We start from the raw sequence: 18,658 nt of genomic DNA, 5'->3' as shown, positions 1-18,658 counted from the left end.
CCAAGGGCTCCTGGAAGGAAGGCACTATGCCTTCCTTTCCCCCAGACCTGGCCCTGGGTCAGGCTGGAGCCCAGGGGTGCCGGTGGGAACTCCAGATATGTGTGTTCCAGACACGGTGTAGCTTTGTTTTTAATAATTAACAACAGCAAATATTGATTTATGCAGCACTTCCAGGCCTGAGCGCTTCCGGGCACCCAGCAAAAAGCAGCCAGAGAAATATCCATTCCCACACTGGGAGGAGACAAGACCTGCTCGTATCACCGGAGATGCCTGTGTGCCAGGCGGAGTGGAGGGGGTGCACATGTGTGCATGCAGCTGTATGTGTGTGCGAGACTGAGACCACATGTGACTGTGTGTGCCTGGACATCCTGATTATGTGTGTTTATACATATGTATCTGTACATGCTTGCATATGTACATGTGCAAGTTTCTGAATACATATGAGGACATGTGATTGTATCCATGTACATAAGTGTGGGTAGGCTGTGTATGTACATCTGTGCAGATTTCTGAATCCCCAAGTGAAGAAACCCCCATAAGGGGACAGGGTAGGAGGGTCCTGAGTATCTCAAGCGTGGCTCCCCAATGAAGAGAGTCCCTTCTGGGTGTTCTGTCCTACCCTGGGAACATATAATGCTGATAACAGTTCAGCTACCTGATTTCTACTTTCCAAAGTTACTTTCAAGGTCATCACTCAGTTGTAAGCTGGCAAGGTGGGTAAAAAAGGAACTGTCACTTCTATTTTACAGATGAGGAAAGTGAGGGCCAGAGAGGGGCAGGATTTGCCCACTGGCACAGGGAGATCTCCTGCCCCTCAATCTGGCTCCATCAACATTATAAATGTGTGTAGAGTTAGGGGTGCTGGGGGAGAGGGTGGACAATGTGTCACAGGCCTGGTTCCCTCAGCTCCACCATTGGTTTGCTGGGGACCCAGACAAATGGCTCAATCTCTCTGGACACTGGTTTCCTCCTCTGTCAAAAGAGAATGATCCACAGACTGTGTCTTGATTCTGGGGTAGGGTGCACTGTCAGGAGTCTGCAGTCTGGGCTGTGTTGGCACAAACAGAGGTTTCTAGATAGACTGGGTGGAGGCCAGGAAACCCAAGGGAAGGCACCTCAGAACTAATCCAAGAAGGCCAGCCTCAGGCTGTCTGAGCAGGCAGGACTCGGGGCAATGGACTATTCCAACCCTAATTTTCCTAATGGGAAGACTGAGGCCCAGAGAGGAAAAGCTATGGTCCAAGGGCACATGGCCCTTGGTGAGAACCCAGGCCTCCTCCCAGATGCTCACTCATGAACCCAGCTGCCACTGAGTCAATCCCTTCCTGCCAAGCTCCGGGATCAACAATGGCCCATCTTGGGCTATTGCCCAGGCACAAAGAGCAGGAGAGGATCCCTGTGATACTGTCCATAGGACCCCCACTAGGACCCCCTTGGTGGTGGTGGTCCCCCACACGGACACCATTCCTTGGCCATCTGTTCTCCCAGCCTAGGAGAGGAACATGGCCCTTGTTCCAGCCAGAGTGCTGGGAGAAGAGCTTGGCAGATCCTGTTCTGCTATTTCCTGGCTGTGTGACCTTGGGAAAACCCCTTCACTTCTCTGAGCATCTGGATCCTCATCTGGAGAATACCTACCACTCGAGGTTTGATGAAAGGACCAAGAGACATGATGTCTGTGAACATGCTTTAGAAACTGTAAAGTGTACTCAAAAGTGAGGGCTTATGATCCTTTGCATTAGAGAGGCCACAAGGCCAGCCACTCTGGTCAGACAACCTGAGTTCCAGTCCTGACCCCATAGCATCCTACCTGTGTGTCTTTGAACAAGTAACTGAACCTCTCTGAGCCTTGACTTTCTCATCTGCAAAATGGGACTAATAATAGTAGTTAGCACTAGTACTTACAGTTTGAGGGTGAAATGAAATACTGTATGTAAAGCATTAAGTACCCACGTGGCCCACAAGAAATCTCAATCACTGCTAGCTGTTATTACTGGTATTTGACACTCTGCATAAATTTAATTCTTTCTCTCTAAACTGGACTATAGCTCCTTGAGGGCAGGGTCTGCGTCTAGTTGCTTTCTGCCTGCTTAGCACCCAGCACAAAGTCTGACACAAATCAGATACTGGGTGAACATTTGATTTTTGGTGATAACAACAATAGCCTCATTTATAGGGCTTTTACTCTCTGCCAGGTATTGTGTATGGAACGCTTCATCAGCACTTTTTCATTTAATCCTCACAATAGCCCTGTAAAGTGAGTACTGTCATACCCAATTTACGGGTGAGGAAACTGATGTTGATGAAGACTGAAGAATAGTTGAGCCCTGGCCGGTGTGGCTCAGTTGGTTGGAGCATTGTCCCATACACCGAAGGGTGGTGGGTTCGATTCCTGGTCAGGGCACATACCCAGGTTGCAGGTTCGATCCCTGGTCCAGGCATGTGCGGGAGACAACCGATAGAAGTTTCTCTTACACTGATGTTTCTCATTCTCTCTCCCTTCCTCTCTCTAAAGTCAATTTTTAAAAAAAGAATGGTTGGGGCTGGTTCATTCCCAACTGTTCTTCCTCCCCCAGTAGTGCTTCAGACCCCCATTCAACCTCTGGGACTGCATCGGGCCCACCCAGGAGTGGGGAGGGGTAGTCTGAACATTTTACCTCTGCCCAGTGGTCATTCTTAGGCATCTCTCAGCCCTGGGGGTCTCCAGACCAGGGGCAGTGGGGGGGGCACTTACCTTTGGGTAGAGTGAAGCAGTAGGTGGGGAGACTAGGTCCACTCGTGGCAAGTCTAGTGCCTGAGGGAAGCGCTGGTTCTGCCCATCACTCCCCCTGGAAGAGAAGAAGGGTCTGAGGTCAGGGAGAGCCTCCAGTCGGGACACTTGTGAACTTTGGGAGGAAGAGGCAACCTCAGAGTTGGGGGATGGAAGGGGGACAGATTCCCTGGAGGAGTGGGTGCTGGGGTCCGCAGGAGGAGGGAGAGGAGGAGCTTCCTGAGCAGGGCTGCTAATCAGGCTCTCCCTCCCCGGGGTCAGAGATGTGATGAGGGTCTCTCCCCCAGCTCTCCATTGGGCCTCCCTCACACATACCCAGCCCGTTCTGAAGACGATTAGACTGAGGCAGGAGGCAGTAAGGGTTGCTGTCCATGGCTGAGCCCTGACCTCTGGATTAAGCAGGGTGCCCCAGCCTCTACGGCCCCTCCCTGAGCCTCAGGGAGACAGCGGCCTTAGGGCTAAGAGGCTGGGCTACTGCTGTCATTGACAATGACAATACCTGACACTCATTGGGCCTACTGTGTGTTAGGCCCTGTGCCAAGCCCCGCTCTCCGGCCCGAGGGCACAGACTGTTCACCACACTGGTATTCCCATTTGACAGATAAGGACCCAGACAGAGGCATGTGGAGGTCACACAGCCAGTCAGCAGCAGAGCCAGCATCGGAGGCTAGCCGAATGCAAGCCCGGACTCTGTGCCCATACCACGCCCCTCCCTGAGGAAAGGAAACTGGTCTGGTGAGGGTGAAGTCAGCTCCGTCACCCTAGGGAGCCTGCTGAGGAGGCCACCTCCAGGGTCAGGGAGAGGAAGTGCCCAGTGGTTCCTGGGACCCAGGGAGTCCGGGGCTGGGGGAGCAGGCCTGGCTTCTGCTGGCTGCCTCAGGCCACCATGACGTGGCTGTATCCCCGCCCAGGTCCCATCAACCAAGAGGATGCGTCATTCAGGCCGCCAGTCTATCCTCAGCAGCACACAGCTGCTTGAGTTAGGTGAAGCTGGGACTGCCACACCCCAGGGGGGATGAGCCTACAGGAACCTGCCCAGGAAGGAGACCTTGAGGGACTCTGAGCCCCTCTGCTGACTCCCCTCAGTCCAGCTACTCCAGCAGAAGTGGCCCAGAGAAGCCATCCACAGCCCTGCTGCAGATGTCTCTCCTCCTCCCAGGATGCATCTGAAAAGGAAGGTCTTGGCCCACAGGATGCATGTGGTGGCATTTCCAGCCTGTGTCATCAGTGTGGGAGGTATTCCCAGGCACCTACTTGCTGTGTGACCATAAATGACACATTCCTCTCAGCCTCGGTTTCCAAAAAAATTCATCATAGAGCCTGGGCAGCTACCAGCTATTCACTCAATAAATTCTTTGATATTCATTCATTTGTGGTAAACTCTGGCTCCCCAAGCTAGGATCCCATTAAGTATTTGTTGAATAGTCAAATGGCTCAATGAGGGTTGGCAGCAGGGAGGTAGTGAAGGTTTGTGAGCAAGGAAACAGCCTAAACACAGGTTCCTGTAGACTGCAAGGCATGCTGACGTGGGGAGAAACTGAAGACGAGGGACTAGAGAGAGGCCTACAGAGATGGTCCAGGCAAATCCCACTGTGGCTGCCCAGGGACTCTTTGTTGAGACCTACTGTGTGCTGTAACTGTGTCAAGCATATTACACCCTCACTGCAGTGCTAGAACGTTGGCAATATTTATCCCCATTTTTACAGGTGGGAGAAAATGAGGCTCAGAGAGATGAAGCTACTTCCCCTAGCAAGTGGGTGACTGAGCAGGGCCAGTGCCAGTGGACTGGTGAGCAGAAGCTTCCCAGGAGCCAGGAGGTCCTGGGTTGAAGCCCAGGTGAGGCTGGGCCCTTGGTGGTAGGGACCACTGTCTTGGCGTGGCCCTGGCTGCCTCGTGGAGGTTGTTGCCCATGATGGAGCTATTTGGGTGGTATCCTCCTGCCTGTCCCCCTGTCCTGCCCCCAGGCTCAAACAGTGGTCACTGCGGGTCAGCCTGGCAGCAGCTCTCTACCACGTTCTCCTTCCAGAACCCTCTCAAATTCAGCTTCCCCACGCCCAGGTGCCCATCTCAGTCAAGACTGTTTGTGTGGGTGCAGGACTAGGGAGGTCTTCGAAGACAAGGGGGCTCTGGCTTCCATCTGGGACCCAGCCTCGAGGTCCTCTGCTCTCCAGCTCTTGGCTGGCCGGAGTCCTGCTCCTCACCAGAAATACCCAGCCTTCCGCCCTTCCCCCTCCCACAGGTAATTCCACCTCAAAGGTCATGCTTAGTTATAAAGGGCAGGGGAGGGAAAGGAATCCATGATGAGGACAGAGCAGGACATCAGGGGCTTGGGGCCCTGTCCACCCCATCCTCCCAGCTGAGGGACAGAAGGGCAGAAACATCAGAAGCCACAGCTGGCCTGTGCCTTGCCTGACTTTATTTAATTCTCGTAGCTCCTCCAGGAGACAGGTACTCAGAAATGGCTGGCTTTACACATACGGAAACTGAGGCTCGTAAGGGTATGAAACTTGCCCAAGGTCACACAGTTCATGTGGCACAGCAGCCAGTTGAACCCAGATGTCAGTCCAGAGCCCAAGATCCGAACTTCATAGTATGGGCAGCTGGCGCCGTGGACCCAGCACGTCACACTGGAGAGGTAATAACCATAGTAACAGCAGCAGCCGACGCTGGTACAGAACGTGCCACGTGCAGGCTCCGCTTCAACTCCTTTGCTCGTATTAACTCATCTAAGACGCTGAGAGGTTAAGCAACTTGTCCAAGGCCACACTGACAGTAAATGTAAGTGAAGTACGGAGGATTTGAACCCCTGACCATCTAGGTCTAGATGCTGTGCCCTAACGCTGCACCGTACTGGCTCTGAGTCAATAGCAATTTCTCAATGAACACTTTTGAAGGAATGAATAAACTTAGCCTCTCCCCTCCCTCCCCCCACCTCTAGCCTCTGATGCCTCCTTGTATCAGCTTTCCTCACCTCTCACATCTCTTTCCCACCTTTCTAGCCATCCCACCCTTCCCTTCTGCCTCTGGCCTCCGCACACCTCCCCCAACTTGATCAGTTTCCTCCCTCTTCACGAACCTGAACCTCTCTGTCTCTGCCCCCCCCCATCCCACCCTTGACTCCTCCTATTCTCCACCATTCCTTTCGCTCCAGGTCCCTCAAGCCTCTGCCCCTCCCTACTTCTCTGACAACCTTCCTGGTGCTATGGCCTGGCCCAGCTTAACATGCTTTGCATCGTGCCTGCACCTGTAGCAGCTGGAGGGTGCCTGGAGCATGCCTTCCCCATGCCATGACCATAGGTATAGATCTGCACAGCACTCTACAGTTTGCACAGGCATTGTCTCATTTGATCACCACAGCGGCTTTTTTCTAAATAAGAAAACTGAGGCTCAGAGAGGTTAAGGAACAAGCCCACGGTCATACCAAGGAAAGGGCAGTGCCAAGGTTTGACTCCAGCCAGGGTTCTTTTACTATACACATCACAGCTGCTCTCAACCCAGGCTCTCAGTCTTGCCACCCAGCCTTGACCCCTGGTGACCTCCCCACCACAGGTCCTGGCTTCTGCAGCCACTGCCAAGCATCTTCCCCAGGTCAAGCATTAATCCTGCCATGTTTGGCCTGGACACCTGCCTACAGGTACAGGACACTTGGGCACAGAAAGAGGTGGTAGCCAGAGAGGAGGTGACTTGCTCAAGGTCACAGAGAAAGCTGGAGCCAACCTGGAGTTCGGGCCAGACACATTCCTGGGTCACCTTCAGGCCCTACAGATATATGGCCACCGGCCAGCTGGCCCCAGCTCCCCTCCCTCTCGGAGCACCCATCTCTTCCAGGGAAAAAGTGCAGCAAGAGTGTGGAGGGAGGGCCCAGTGGCTCAGCTCCTGAGTGGGAAGGGCCAGGCTGGAAGCCGCTGCTGACAGCTCCCGGGTTTCTTGGCAACTGTCACTGCAACTCCTCCCCCTCCCTTATCTCCATATCAAGGTAACAATAATATTCTCACCATCATGAGAACAGCTCTTTGTACTTTTCAAAAGCCCTCTTTAGCTGCTCAACCCTGGGAGACTCACCGGAACTGGATGCAGAGATAAAGCAGTTGCTAGAGTCCCCAATTCCCAGAAGGGTAAACTGAGGCTCAGGGAGATTAAACCAGTACCTCGAGGTCACCCAGCAAGGCAGGGGCAGACTGTGGACTAGAACGAGGCCTTCCATCAGTCCAGGGCTCCAGATGCCACACCGGGGTGGGGGGCATCTCAGGGAAGTCCCCTACTCTGAAAAATGCAGGTCAGACCCAGACACGGTAGGAGAGGTAGGGGAGACCGAGGACAGGTGACCAGATGCCTCCCTGGGTGGCTTCCCACCTGTTAACCAGCCGGAGAGTTGGTGGGAAGGTCCTGTCTTTTTCTCTCATCTGCAACATGAGAGCCAACGTACCCACCCCCACAAGGTTGCTGTGAGCCACGGAGTAGAATGAACACTGTAGAAGTGTTTGCTGTTGTTGTTGTTATTATTATTATGAGGCACTCTCCTGCAGAACCCCACCCTCTCAGGGCACCAGAGGGGGAATGGAACTGGACTGTCCTTGGACTTGGCCCTTTGCCCATCCAGAAATCCCTGCTTTGCATGGAGGTCCCCAGGTGGGTCTGGCTACTGCTTACTCTTCCAGCCTCATCTCCACACACATGCAGCCCCTTTTTGTCCTGCCCGTCACCTTGTCCTAGCCTGGCTGGGCTGCAGGCAGTTTTCCAAACAAGGCACACTGTTTCACCCTGCTAAGCCTCTGCACAGGCTGTTCCCTCTGCCGGGGCTCCCTTTTCCTTCTTTGCTGCCTGGTGACCTATTCATGCTTGAAAATTCAATTTAGACAGGTGGAACTGGTGGCCAGACCAGGTGCATAGACCTGGAAGCCTGCGATGGTGAGCAGGGGAGCTGGACAGGTGCTGGATGGCACCTGCAAGTTGGGAAACCAGACTTGGGTGGTCCGGGGGCTCAGAGAAGGGGCTCAGCCAGCCAGTGAACGTAGGGCTGAGAAGGATTTGGGGAGACCAGCCCAGGACAGGACCATGAGACCAGCTGGTTCTACCAACCTGGTGATTCATGTAGGGGGAGGGGAAAGGGCAGAGACCTCAAAGTGAGAAGAGGGTGCAGAGGGCTACTCCTGTAGACCCTAACCTCCCTGAGCGAGGCCCCTTTGGACGGGGCTTGGGAGCTCCCTGCGTCTCCCAGTCATGGTATCTGGTCTGAGAGAACTCTAATCTCCTGAAACCAGAGACTAGAGGCCGCCCTGGAACTGCCCCCTTCCCTGGGGGCCACAGAGGCCCATTGTCTCCAGAGCTTAACCATCTGGCTCTGCCCCCTGCTTGCCCCTGGCCCTGCCAAGGTGCCAGGGAAGGTGGCCAGGGGCAGCCCAGTGAGTGAATTTTTGAAGCTAGGCCCAAGGAGCCTGGCCTGCTCCTCCCAAGCCCACGGGGAGTGGTGGGGGGTGGGCTACAGGCATGGCTGCCCCTGGCTGTCTTTTCCAGGCACCTTTGACCTCTGCCAAGCCTGAAGGGGGAGTGTGGGGGCCAGGGGAGCCAAGCACTGTGATATCACGTAATCCTTACAACAACCACCCAGACTGAGGGCTGCTGTTATCTTCACCCCACTTCAGAGATAAAGAGGTGGAGGCTCAGTGAGGTTGCAAGATGGGCCCACAGTCTCACAGCCATCGAGGGGTAGAGCTGGCAGGTCGCCCTGGGGGTGGAAGAGAGGGCCTCAGGCTCCAAGCTAAGCAGAGGGGTGAGCTGGAAGGTGGCAGGCGAGGCCCCCACCCTCACCCTGAGCTGGCTGTGCGCCGAGACACCCGGATCCCGGAGCTGGGCCAGGCAGTGGCCTCCTGAGCAAACAACAGGTTGGCAGCTCTGAGAGGAGGTCATGGGACTGGCCCCCACTGGGAGATACAGCACCTGGGGACTGGGCCTCCCATCCACCTGTTCCCTGCCCAGGTGGCCTGGGCCCTGCTGTGGCACAAGCCTGACCCTCCCTACCTCCCAGGGGACGTACTCCTCCCTGCACAGGGGACGGGGGGAGGAGTGACACTGAAATGACCTAGCCATGGGGCCTCTGCTCAGGAAATAATAACATGTTTACCCAGCCTGGCACTTTAGAGGTTACAAACTGCCTTCACTCTAGAACCTCTCAACAGCCTCACAAGGAACCTAAGTCAGGTAACGTTATCTCCATTCCACACGGAAGAAAACCGACGCCGGTGCTTTGCCCAAGGTACCACGCCCCAAGCTCAAACCCAGCTGCTACACGCCGTGCCCCATCCACGCAGGACAACTCCCAGTGATGGGCCCGGGACCTGCTGCCCACCGTGGAGCCCACTGTGGAGCCTGCGTGTGCATGCGCAGCTGTACAGCCACCCCCCCCACCTCCCTCGTGAACCTACTGTCCTTGCCCCCCTGAGCTCCCCGCATTCCTTCACTCACTGGCTCCATCATCCACCCACTCCCTCACTGCCCTTCATTCCTACGCTCAGTCACGCATTCAGGACACGTCCTGACGCCTGCCCCGGGCTGGACAATGGGGCTGGGTGTTTGCATCCGAGCCAGGCCTCCCCACCTCAAAGCAAAGCCCCAGCGACACCGGCCCAGACTGTTCTTTCGCTGTTCCTGGCACTCCTTGGGCCTCACTGTTCACACACTGAACCCTCCAACGCTGAGACCTTGTTTAATCCATCCCTCTCGCTCCCTGGCCAGTGGGTTTGCCACCTCATGGGCCCTAGGACAGGCTGGTGAGCATAAGTTCCTGCCAGGCCAAGGTGAAACTCCCTTGGAGAGGGACAAGGTCACCATTTCCTAACCAACGGAGACAAGGAAAAGCCCTGGCCCTGTCTCTACATCGCTGTGCGTTCAAGATTCCCAAAGACTGGCTGAAATCGGAACCCTGCAGGGCCGACTCTGCCCAGCCGGGACTGTGGAGGGGGAGCCACAGACTCCTCCGAGCTGCTTCTCTTCTCTGAGCCTCAGCTTCCTCATCTGCAAAATGGGATAGTAACACCTACTTGGCTGGGTTGTTGTATAGAATAAATTAGATATTATACGTACAACCGGCTAGCCTGGAGCAGAGTACAGTCATGTGCCGCGTAATGACGTTTCAGTCAGTGATGGACTGAATGATGGTGGCCCCACAACATAATGGAGCAGAAAAACTCCTATCACCTAGTGACGCTGTGGCCGTCTTAACACTGTTGCACAACACATTACTCACATATTTGTGGTGATGTCGGTGTAAACAAGCCTACTGCCCTGCCAGTCACAGGAAAGGCCGGCACATACAATTACGTACAGTACATAGCACTTGATGATGATAAACGACTGTTATTGGTTTATGTATTTACTCTACCACACTTTTTATCTTATTTTAGAGTGTGCTCTTTCTACTTACATAAAAGAAAGTTTGCTGTAAAACAGTAGCCGTGTTGTGCCAGCAACAGCCTCACACGCCTCGTGTTTACCATGTCTCTTGACTGCATCATTTTCTCTTGTGCTTGATTTAATCTGTTGTTTTATAAGTTCAGCGTAGTCTAAGTGTACAGTGTTTATAAGCCTGCAGCAGTGTCTAGTAATGTCCTAGGTCTCCACACTCACTCCCCGCTCACTCACTGACTCACCCAGAGCAACTTCCGGTCCTGCGGTCTCCATTCATGGTAAGTGCCCTGCACCGGTGTCACTGTTTATCTTTTACACTGTATTTTTCCTGCGCCTTTTCTATGTTCAGATATATTTAGATATTTACCATTGTGTTACAATTGGCTACAGTATTCAGTACAGTAACATGCTGTACAGGTGTGTCGCCTAGTTAGGAACAACAGGCTAGACCATATAGCCTGGGTGCGTAGGAGGCTATACCACTGAGGTTTGTGAAAGTGCACTCTATGTTTGCACAATGACGAAATCACCTAAATGATGCATTTCTCAGAACATATCCCTATTGTTAAGTGTCACATGACTGTATACAGTAGGCGCTCAATAAATTATAGGCTCCTGCCTGGAGAGGTATAACATCAGAGGTGTGGGCTCTGGAGCCAGACTGCCTAAGCTTGTATCCTAGCCCTGCCATCTAACAACTGTGTGACCTTGGGCAAGTTACCTAACCTCTCTGAGCCTCAGTTTCTCCATCTATAAAATGGGATAGCAGTGCCTGCCTCCAAGGGTTGTCATGAGGACTAAATGAGTTAATACATGTAAAGTATGTGAACATTAACCATGAGCATTTCCTGGCCTTCCCTTGTCTCTTCCTTCCTTTCTTCTTTCCTTCTTCGCAGGCTACTAAGGAGTGAGGCGGGATTCCCATTGACGGTGGTGAGAGGCAGACGAGAGTACAACACAAGAATCAGTGTGCTAGAGAGTAAAACCACCCGCCATGCAAGGTACTGAGCTCCCTGATCTGCAAGGCAGGCTGAGCCTCTCGGGGACGCAGTGGGGAGATACCGAGGTGTAGGAACAGGAGGAGTAAAGAGAGCACGGGCATGACTAGATGACCTCCCAGGAGCCTCCCACATCTGGGATCTTTACCTCTCAATGACCCTAGGTCCCTGAGGTTGAGGACCAAGGCAGTGGGTAATTCCCATCGTTTTGAGGAAATGAACTTTCTCGGTTGGCTGGGGGCACACAGATTGCTACTGCTTCTCTGCAGGGTTGTTTGGCTGTACTGTTAAAGGTGAAAAAGTGCATTGGCCCAGTAACTCCACTCCTAGGCATTTACTCACCCCCCAGCACTACTTACACACGTGCACGCAACAGTCATTGCAGCGGAGCATGCAACAGCTAAAACCTGGAAGCCACCCCAACGTTCATTCAAAGGCGGCTGGCTAAATAGATGGAGGCCCGTGCAAACCACAAAATACCATGCAGTGATGGCAAAGAAGGTCTCTCGTCTGGGCGGAAAAAGGGTTTGGAGGCATAATGCTCAAGGCATAATGAAAAAAGCAAGCTGCACAACAAAAACCTTACTTGCAAAAATTTAACTTTACATGTAAAAGTTCACATGGCCTACCCCTGGGAAGCAGGACCACGAGGAGCCTCTACCTTCTATGGGATATATTTGTCTGTGTTGTTTGAATTTTTACAATGAGCACTTATTATTTTTGTAATCAGAAAAAAACAAAAGATTTCTTCAAAGTGAACATTTACTATACAGTCAGCTATCTGAGTACCTGACTCCTTTACCTTTTTCGGTCATCTCGAGAAGGAGATACGCTTGACTCCTTGTTCCAAAGAGGAGACGCTGACACTGAGGGAGGTCAAACACCATGGCCACAGTCCCCCAGCCAGCAGCGACAGAGCTGGGCTACAGCCCGTCTGGCTGACTCGAAAGCTCTCCATTAGGCATTAGGCAACCTGCTCTGAGGGTCAGGGAAGAGAAGCAGCCTGGGCACTGGGCACAGGGCTGTGCCCTGGGACCTCAGCTGTCACATCCTGGGAGCGAGGCCAGCTGAGGTTAGCATATGCTGGGCCAGGGCTGTCTGCCTCATTTACAAATGCAAATGTGGGCTCTGCTCCTAGCTTCAGCTCCATGCCCTGAGCTGCCCCAGGCTGGCAGGCTGTCAGGTGCCCAGCCCCACTCCTGGCGCTCCCCCCCAAGGCCACAGGGTCACTAGGCAGGTGGGCACGAGCTGGGACTCTAAATAACTTTCCATGTTGATCAACCTGTTTCTGGAACAATTGGGCATCAAAGGTCACCTGCCACCTTCTCAGTGAGAGCCTGGAAAGATGAAGAGCCCTGAGTCCGATGGGCCAGTGAACAGATCTAGAAATCAGATGGATCTAAGTTCAAATCCCTCCTCTAGCTGTGGCCTGAGGCAAGCCGTGTCACCTCTCTGGGCTCAGTTTCCTCAGCTGTAAAAGGTGTTGATGATCTTCTCTGCAGGGTTGTTGGGGGAATTTGATGAGATAATGCACCGGAAAGTGCTCCCTGAGCTAGAAGCCACCTTCCACGTGCAGGGGGTGGGGGGATGTTCCCATCTGCATGTGTGCGCATGGGGCACGTGCATGCCTGTGCAAATGTGGAGTGGACAAAGGTCACACCTGGATGGAACGGAGGGCCCTGCCCCACGGAGCCGGCAAGCAGGTGGGGCAGCCAGCTCGGGGATTTCTGCAGCTCTGCCTAGTGGTGAGAGCGGGTGCGTGACTGTGCGTGAGGATGTGGATGGCAGGTCTAGCAGGAACGTAAAATGTGGGTGGCAGAGAAAGTGCTCGTGTCTGGGGCATGCGTGGGTTTGTACATGAGCATGTATTATCTACCACGTCATCTACCCGCCTAAGAGCCACTAGTGGCTTCCCACTGCACTCAGGATGGAGACAACTGCCTCACGTGGCCCACGGGGCCCTGCGTGTCCGCCCCACCTCCTGTGCACCCTCTACCTGTCACACTCTGCCCTGGCCTCCCCATCACACCTCGCGTGCTACACTCTTAGCCAGTCTTCCTGGAGCCCCCTCCCCAGATTGGGTCAGGCTGCCCCCACCCCAACCAGCTTTCCCAAAGCCTGTGTCAGGCCATCACACATTTATCAGTTTGGTTTGCACATGTCCTAGCGTGATTATTAGATCACTAGAAGGCTCTCCCACCGGAAATGGAGCTTCCTCGGATAAGGACCGGGTCTGTTAGGGGGCCTGGCACACAGCGATGCCCAGTCATGGTCTGGTCTGCTGTGTGTGTACATAACCCTATGTTCGTGAGGAAGCTGTCTGGTCAAGAATCAGGTCCATGAGTGTGAGTAGGGAAAGTGTGTGTGTGTGTGTGTGTGTGTGTGTGTGACAGAGAGAAAGAGAGAGCACGCGCATGTGTAGGGGGTCATCTCAAGTACCTCTGGCCCTGAGGGCCAGGTCTGGGAAAGGCTGCTACACTCTGTGGCCGATGCCCAGGCTGGCTGGGGTGAGAGAAAGCAGGCAGAAGCTCCCTCACCCCTCACCCCTTTTCGCTAAGCTCCTCCAAAAACAGTCAGGCCCAGGGTCTCTGTACCAGACCTCAGAATGCTTCTGGGAAGTGGGGTCAGCCAGGTGGGTGCCAGGCTGGCCCCCTGCCTATGCCCTGAAGTGGGCTCCACCCCCACCAGCTCAGAAGCCCTGCCTTCTACCTGCACATCCCATCTCACCCGAGGCCCAGCCCACGCCTGGTCTTGCATGCCTGACCACAGTGCCCACCCCAGACCTGCCTCATGGGATCCAAGAGAAGGTGGGCCTCTGACCTCCCTGCCTGCTCAGCCACCTTCCACCAGCTGCCAAGAGATGATGTGGAATGTCCCAGAACTGGGGTGGGAGAAAATAATCTTATTCCTGCCTCAAGGCCTTTACACTTAACTCTGCCCTCTGCCTGGACCACCCTCCCCACAGCCAGCTCCTTCCCACCCTGACATTGTTTTGTAGCCAATCTTCCCATTTTTATAGGCAGGAAAATGAGCCTCAGAAAACAATGTTTCTCCAGATCACCTGGGCCCAAAATGTTTCTTCCCTCCTGCAGCACGTGGTCTGAAACAGCCACACTGTTATGCTAGGCCAGCCCTTTAAAAGTACCTCCTGGCTCCTCTCCCTCTCCCTGGGGTGGGGACTACTAATACCCCCCGCTGTGCAAAGGCAGAAACCACCACCACCCAGCCAGGGACGTACTGCCCAAGGTCACCCAGGCAGGACTCAGCGCAAGCCTGCCTGGCTGCAGAGCCGGTTCTCTGGGCCAGTGTCAAGGTCAGTGCCCAAGGCCAGAAAGCAGGCTCACATGTAAGCAGGTCTCACCTCCAGCAGGTGGTGAGCTTCCAGAGGGCACAGTCCACACTCTGAGTAGTTCCACCCCCTGTACAGGGCCCAGCACGTAATACAATACGGCAATAACTGTGTTCGCTGGCATCGCTCTGTGCCAGACCCTGGTTTTAGACCTTGGCACAAATGACCTCATTTCATCCCCATGACAATCTACGATACTGGTGCTTTTACTGTCCTCATTCTACAGGTGAAGAGACCAAGACCCCAAGAAGGTGGCCTACACTGTACATGGCACTGGACTGACAGAAAGTCCAAAAAATTGCAGTTGGTATTTGAACTCAGGCCTACCTGGAAACAGAACCCAGACTTTTCTATGTACCACCCGATCAAAGGGACCCGAGCCTGAGCATCGCCGGGATGCAGAGGCAAGCAGGGCCACCAGGCTGGGAGCCTTCGAGCTGCAAGAGACCTGAAGGACCATCTCCGCCTCTTCACTGTGCCAAGGGTGGGCCTGGGGAAACTGCTCAGAGGTGGGGACTCCCTTCCCAAGGTCACACAGGAAAACAGTGGCAGTCCCAGGAACGAAACCTATCTGGAGGGGATCCTCTCTTGTCTCCTTAGCTAGAGGGGCGTTTTCCTGGAAGAGGGGGTCTCTCTGGTCTTGGGTCTCTCCCAGGAGTCCCCCAACCAAGGATGGGGCCTCCCCCAAAAGGGTATCTCCTGGCCCCGTAGGAAGACAGAGGACAAATAAAGGGGCTTTAGGCCTGCAAGAGCCGAGTTGAATAGAGGTTGGAAAGGAGGGCGGGCTGGGAGCAGGGACTGTTTAGACCAGAAAGTGCGGAAGTGGGGAGATACTACATAATCCCCATCCTTACCTCACTGAGGAGCCACTGGGGAGGGGATGGGAGACCCAGGGGGTGCATCTAGGCTCAGGCAGCTGGTTCCAAGAAAGGAAGAACCTTGTTGATATCCATCTGAGCTGCCTGCCCAGCAATGGAATGGGCTACTTTTAAGCAAGAAAGGGCTAGTCAAGGAGCTGCTAAGAGGTCATGATGGTCTCAACCAGGGATGTGAGTTTCAAGAGGTCCATGAAACCTCTGAAAATAAAGGTGCATATTTCTCAGGACACCCCCAAAGCCTTCTTCCAATACTCAAAGGGGTCATGAGCCAAAGGAGGGGTTCCTTGCTAAGTGGGAAGCCATAAAAGGGTACCTCAAAGGTCTCCTCCATCTCCAAAGCTTCTAGGAGGCCCCAAATTCTCTTATTTTAAGATTTTACAAAGCCAGGAGTCTAAGATTCAGTGATTCTGCATGACATTATAACCAAACTTCTACTCTGCCTGCAAGACCCTGATCAATCTGGCCCTTCTCCTCTCTCCAAACCCACCCTCAAATACATTCCTCCAGCCACACTGGCCTCCTCCCTGTTCCCAGAACAAACTAAGCTTGTTCCTGCCCCAGGGCCTTTGCAACTGCTGTGCCCCTCTGTCAGGACTGCCCTCTTGCCCCTGCTAATTCTTCCCACAGCCAGCTCCTCTCTTTCCTCAGGTTTTGGTTCCAATGCTACCTCCTCAAAAAAGGCCTTCTGTGACTTCCTCTGTCACCCTCCATCCCTATAGCTTGGGGCAATGTGCAAACTGGAGCCTAGTTGCTTAGGTTCAAATCTCAGCCTTGCCAAGAGACCTTAAACAGGTTACTTAACCCTCTACGCCTCAGTTTCCTCAGCCCTAAACCACAGGTAATAACGGTACCTGCCTCATGAAGTGGTTATGAGGATTAAGTCCACCAATATATGAAGTGCTCTGGGACACAGCCCAGCACCCAGTAAGCTCTAGGTAAGGATTGGCTCTTGTTAGTGTGTTTGCTTTCTTGCCTATTTCTAGACCATCTTCCCTACTCTCCATTTTGTAGATGAAGAAATTGAGGTCCTAAGACGTGAAGTACTGGCCCAACTAAGCTCTCTGAAGCTTGGGCCTGGGCCTGCCTCAGTTTCCACTGAATCTGCAGTCCCCAGAACTGTGCCTGGAATGCAGCAGGTGCTCAGTAATTACTTGTGGTTGAATGAATGAGTGAATGATGAATTAATGACCATGACTCTGTCACTCAGAGGTGCTGTGCGGGCAGGAGGTCATGCACTTAAGATTCTATTTCAGCTGCCTCTGCCCACCCTAGTCCCAAGTGACCCCCAGCTCAATCCAGGTCCCAGACTCTCTTAGAAGTAGCTGCTGGAACAGGCAGGCTAATGAGGTGGGGACCAGCATCTAGTGGGACCACCCCAATAGGACCCCCTCACCCCAGCTGGGCCAAGGGGATGAGGCAGGAGCTGCCTTGGCATTCACCTTGGGGGATCCCTGCCCAGAGGTATGGTGGCAGGTGCGGGCTCAGGAAGCAGCTGCTAGCTCCCTCATCCTGTGCTCTGCCAGGTACCCGCCAGGGGCCTGCCCACCAGATGCATAATAGATGAGGCCCAGCAGGCTATGCCTGCCTGGCATTTCAGAGCCACTAATGAGGCCAACCTCATGCTTCCTGCAGTGGCACACATATCCCAAGGGCCTCTGGCTCAGTGATTACAGAGAGAAGCCACCTGAGGACAGGGGGTGCCCACCCAAGCCCCCCACTCATCACAGGCAGCATCCAGGAGAGCAAGGGTTAAAGGTATGAGCTCAGGCTGACCGCCCTGCCAGTATTGGGTCACCACTCATGGGCTGTGTGTCGCTGGGCCAGACACGTCCCTCCCTAGAACCTCTGTTTTCTCATCTGTAAGATGGGGGAGATAGATGGCAATAGTCTCTACTTTTTACCGCTGTTTAAGGATGGAATAAAAGAATTCAGATGAAGTGCTCAGCCCAGGGCCTGGGACTCAGGAAATGCTTCATACATGGAAACAATGGGTACCACCACTGCCAAGGGAGATATCTCAGTCGCCAGGTGGGCCCTCCCAGCGGGACACCCGGGGCTGGGTAATGACCACTGTTCTGGGGGTATTCAGGGTCATCTCACTCTCCTCCTCCCTTACCCCTTACCCAGGACTTTCCTCATTTCTGTGGCTTCCTCAGCTCTGGCCAAGGTTCCTTCTTGGCAAGAGAAAAATCTGGGTTCACATCCAGCCCTCATCAGCTCTGTGATTTTGGGCCAGAGCACCATTCTCAGTCTTGGTTTTTGGCCTCTAGAATGGGGACACTAAGGCCAACTTGCAGGACTGTCATCACAACTTAATGAGACGACAGTAGTAAAATGCCTGGCATGTGATTGGAGCTCAATCCTTGCTGGGTCTGGCCTCTTCCTCTCAGGTTCCCAGCTTCAAGGTCAAAGTTGACTCTCCTCTTCCCAGGGTATTTACAGGACCCCCCTTCCCTGCACAACTGCACTGAGCCATTCCCCCACCCTGGCATCGCTCCTTCCTCTCCCCACCATTTGAATCCACCTTAAATGTCCAGCCCCCTTATTAACCAATGTCACCCCAATAAATTCAAGAAAAAAATGTTCAGCCCCATTAGGGCTGCAGAACCAGAGTCACCCACTGTCCCACTGGCTCCTAATTCTCACATTGGGCCTTAGGCCTCATCCCTCTGACATCTGCACACTTATTCCGAGTCCCTCCACTGCAAATAACCTGCTGGTGAGGTGCTGGGGGTGGGGAATCCAGTTATGATCACATCTGGCCTCTACCAGCCCTCACTGCTTCCATCACCCAAGCCCCAAACTCTCAATCCTTTCTTTAAAGGAGTGGGAAATACTACACCACCTTCAGGAAGCCCTCCCAGCTTACTGGACACATTCAATTCAATTGCACAAATATTCATTAAGCATTTTACTGGGTTTGGGTAGCTTTGCAAGATCATGTAGAGGACAGAGAGATCAGAGGAGTACAGCCCGGCTTTTATGGGACTAGTGCTGGAAAGTGGGCCTAAGTCAAAAGTGACTCAAGCCACCCCTGCTTTCAAGGACCTTAGAGCCTGCCCCACACTGCAGTGCAATATGGACACGTTCAACTCAACTGAGGTCAGCTCACAGAAAGATCCAATTTAACAAATACTTACTGAACATCAAGTGGCTCAGAGAAGGAAAGTGACCTGCCCAAGGTCACACCACTAGTATGTGGCAGAGGCAGATTCAAATCCATGCCTGTCAGACTCCAAAAGCCATGCGGCTCCCACTACCC

The 18,658-nt window shown here is 53.6% G+C and overlaps 1 protein-coding gene across 18 annotated transcripts in view; it reads right to left on the bottom strand.

Annotated features, from left to right (window-relative positions):
* Positions 1–18,658, bottom strand: part of RAP1GAP (RAP1 GTPase activating protein) — a 63,374-nt gene that overhangs the window by 25,894 nt on the left and 18,822 nt on the right. For all 18 annotated transcript variants that reach the window (XR_013999383.1, XR_013999384.1, XR_013999385.1 and 15 more), the window contains one exon: positions 2,732–2,825. Coding sequence is in view for 5 of the 18 variants with exons in the window: in XM_081145056.1 (XP_081001182.1) it covers positions 2,732–2,825 (94 nt within the window). In the remaining 13 variants the exon portion in view is untranslated. The remainder of the gene's footprint in view (positions 1–2,731; positions 2,826–18,658) is intronic.

This window comes from Miniopterus schreibersii (genome assembly GCF_964146895.1).
Source record: "Miniopterus schreibersii genome assembly, chromosome: 8".
Lineage (NCBI taxonomy): Eukaryota > Metazoa > Chordata > Mammalia > Chiroptera > Miniopteridae > Miniopterus > Miniopterus schreibersii.
The sequence above is the reverse complement of the archived record's forward strand: the minus strand, read 5'-3'. Positions and strand labels throughout refer to the sequence as shown.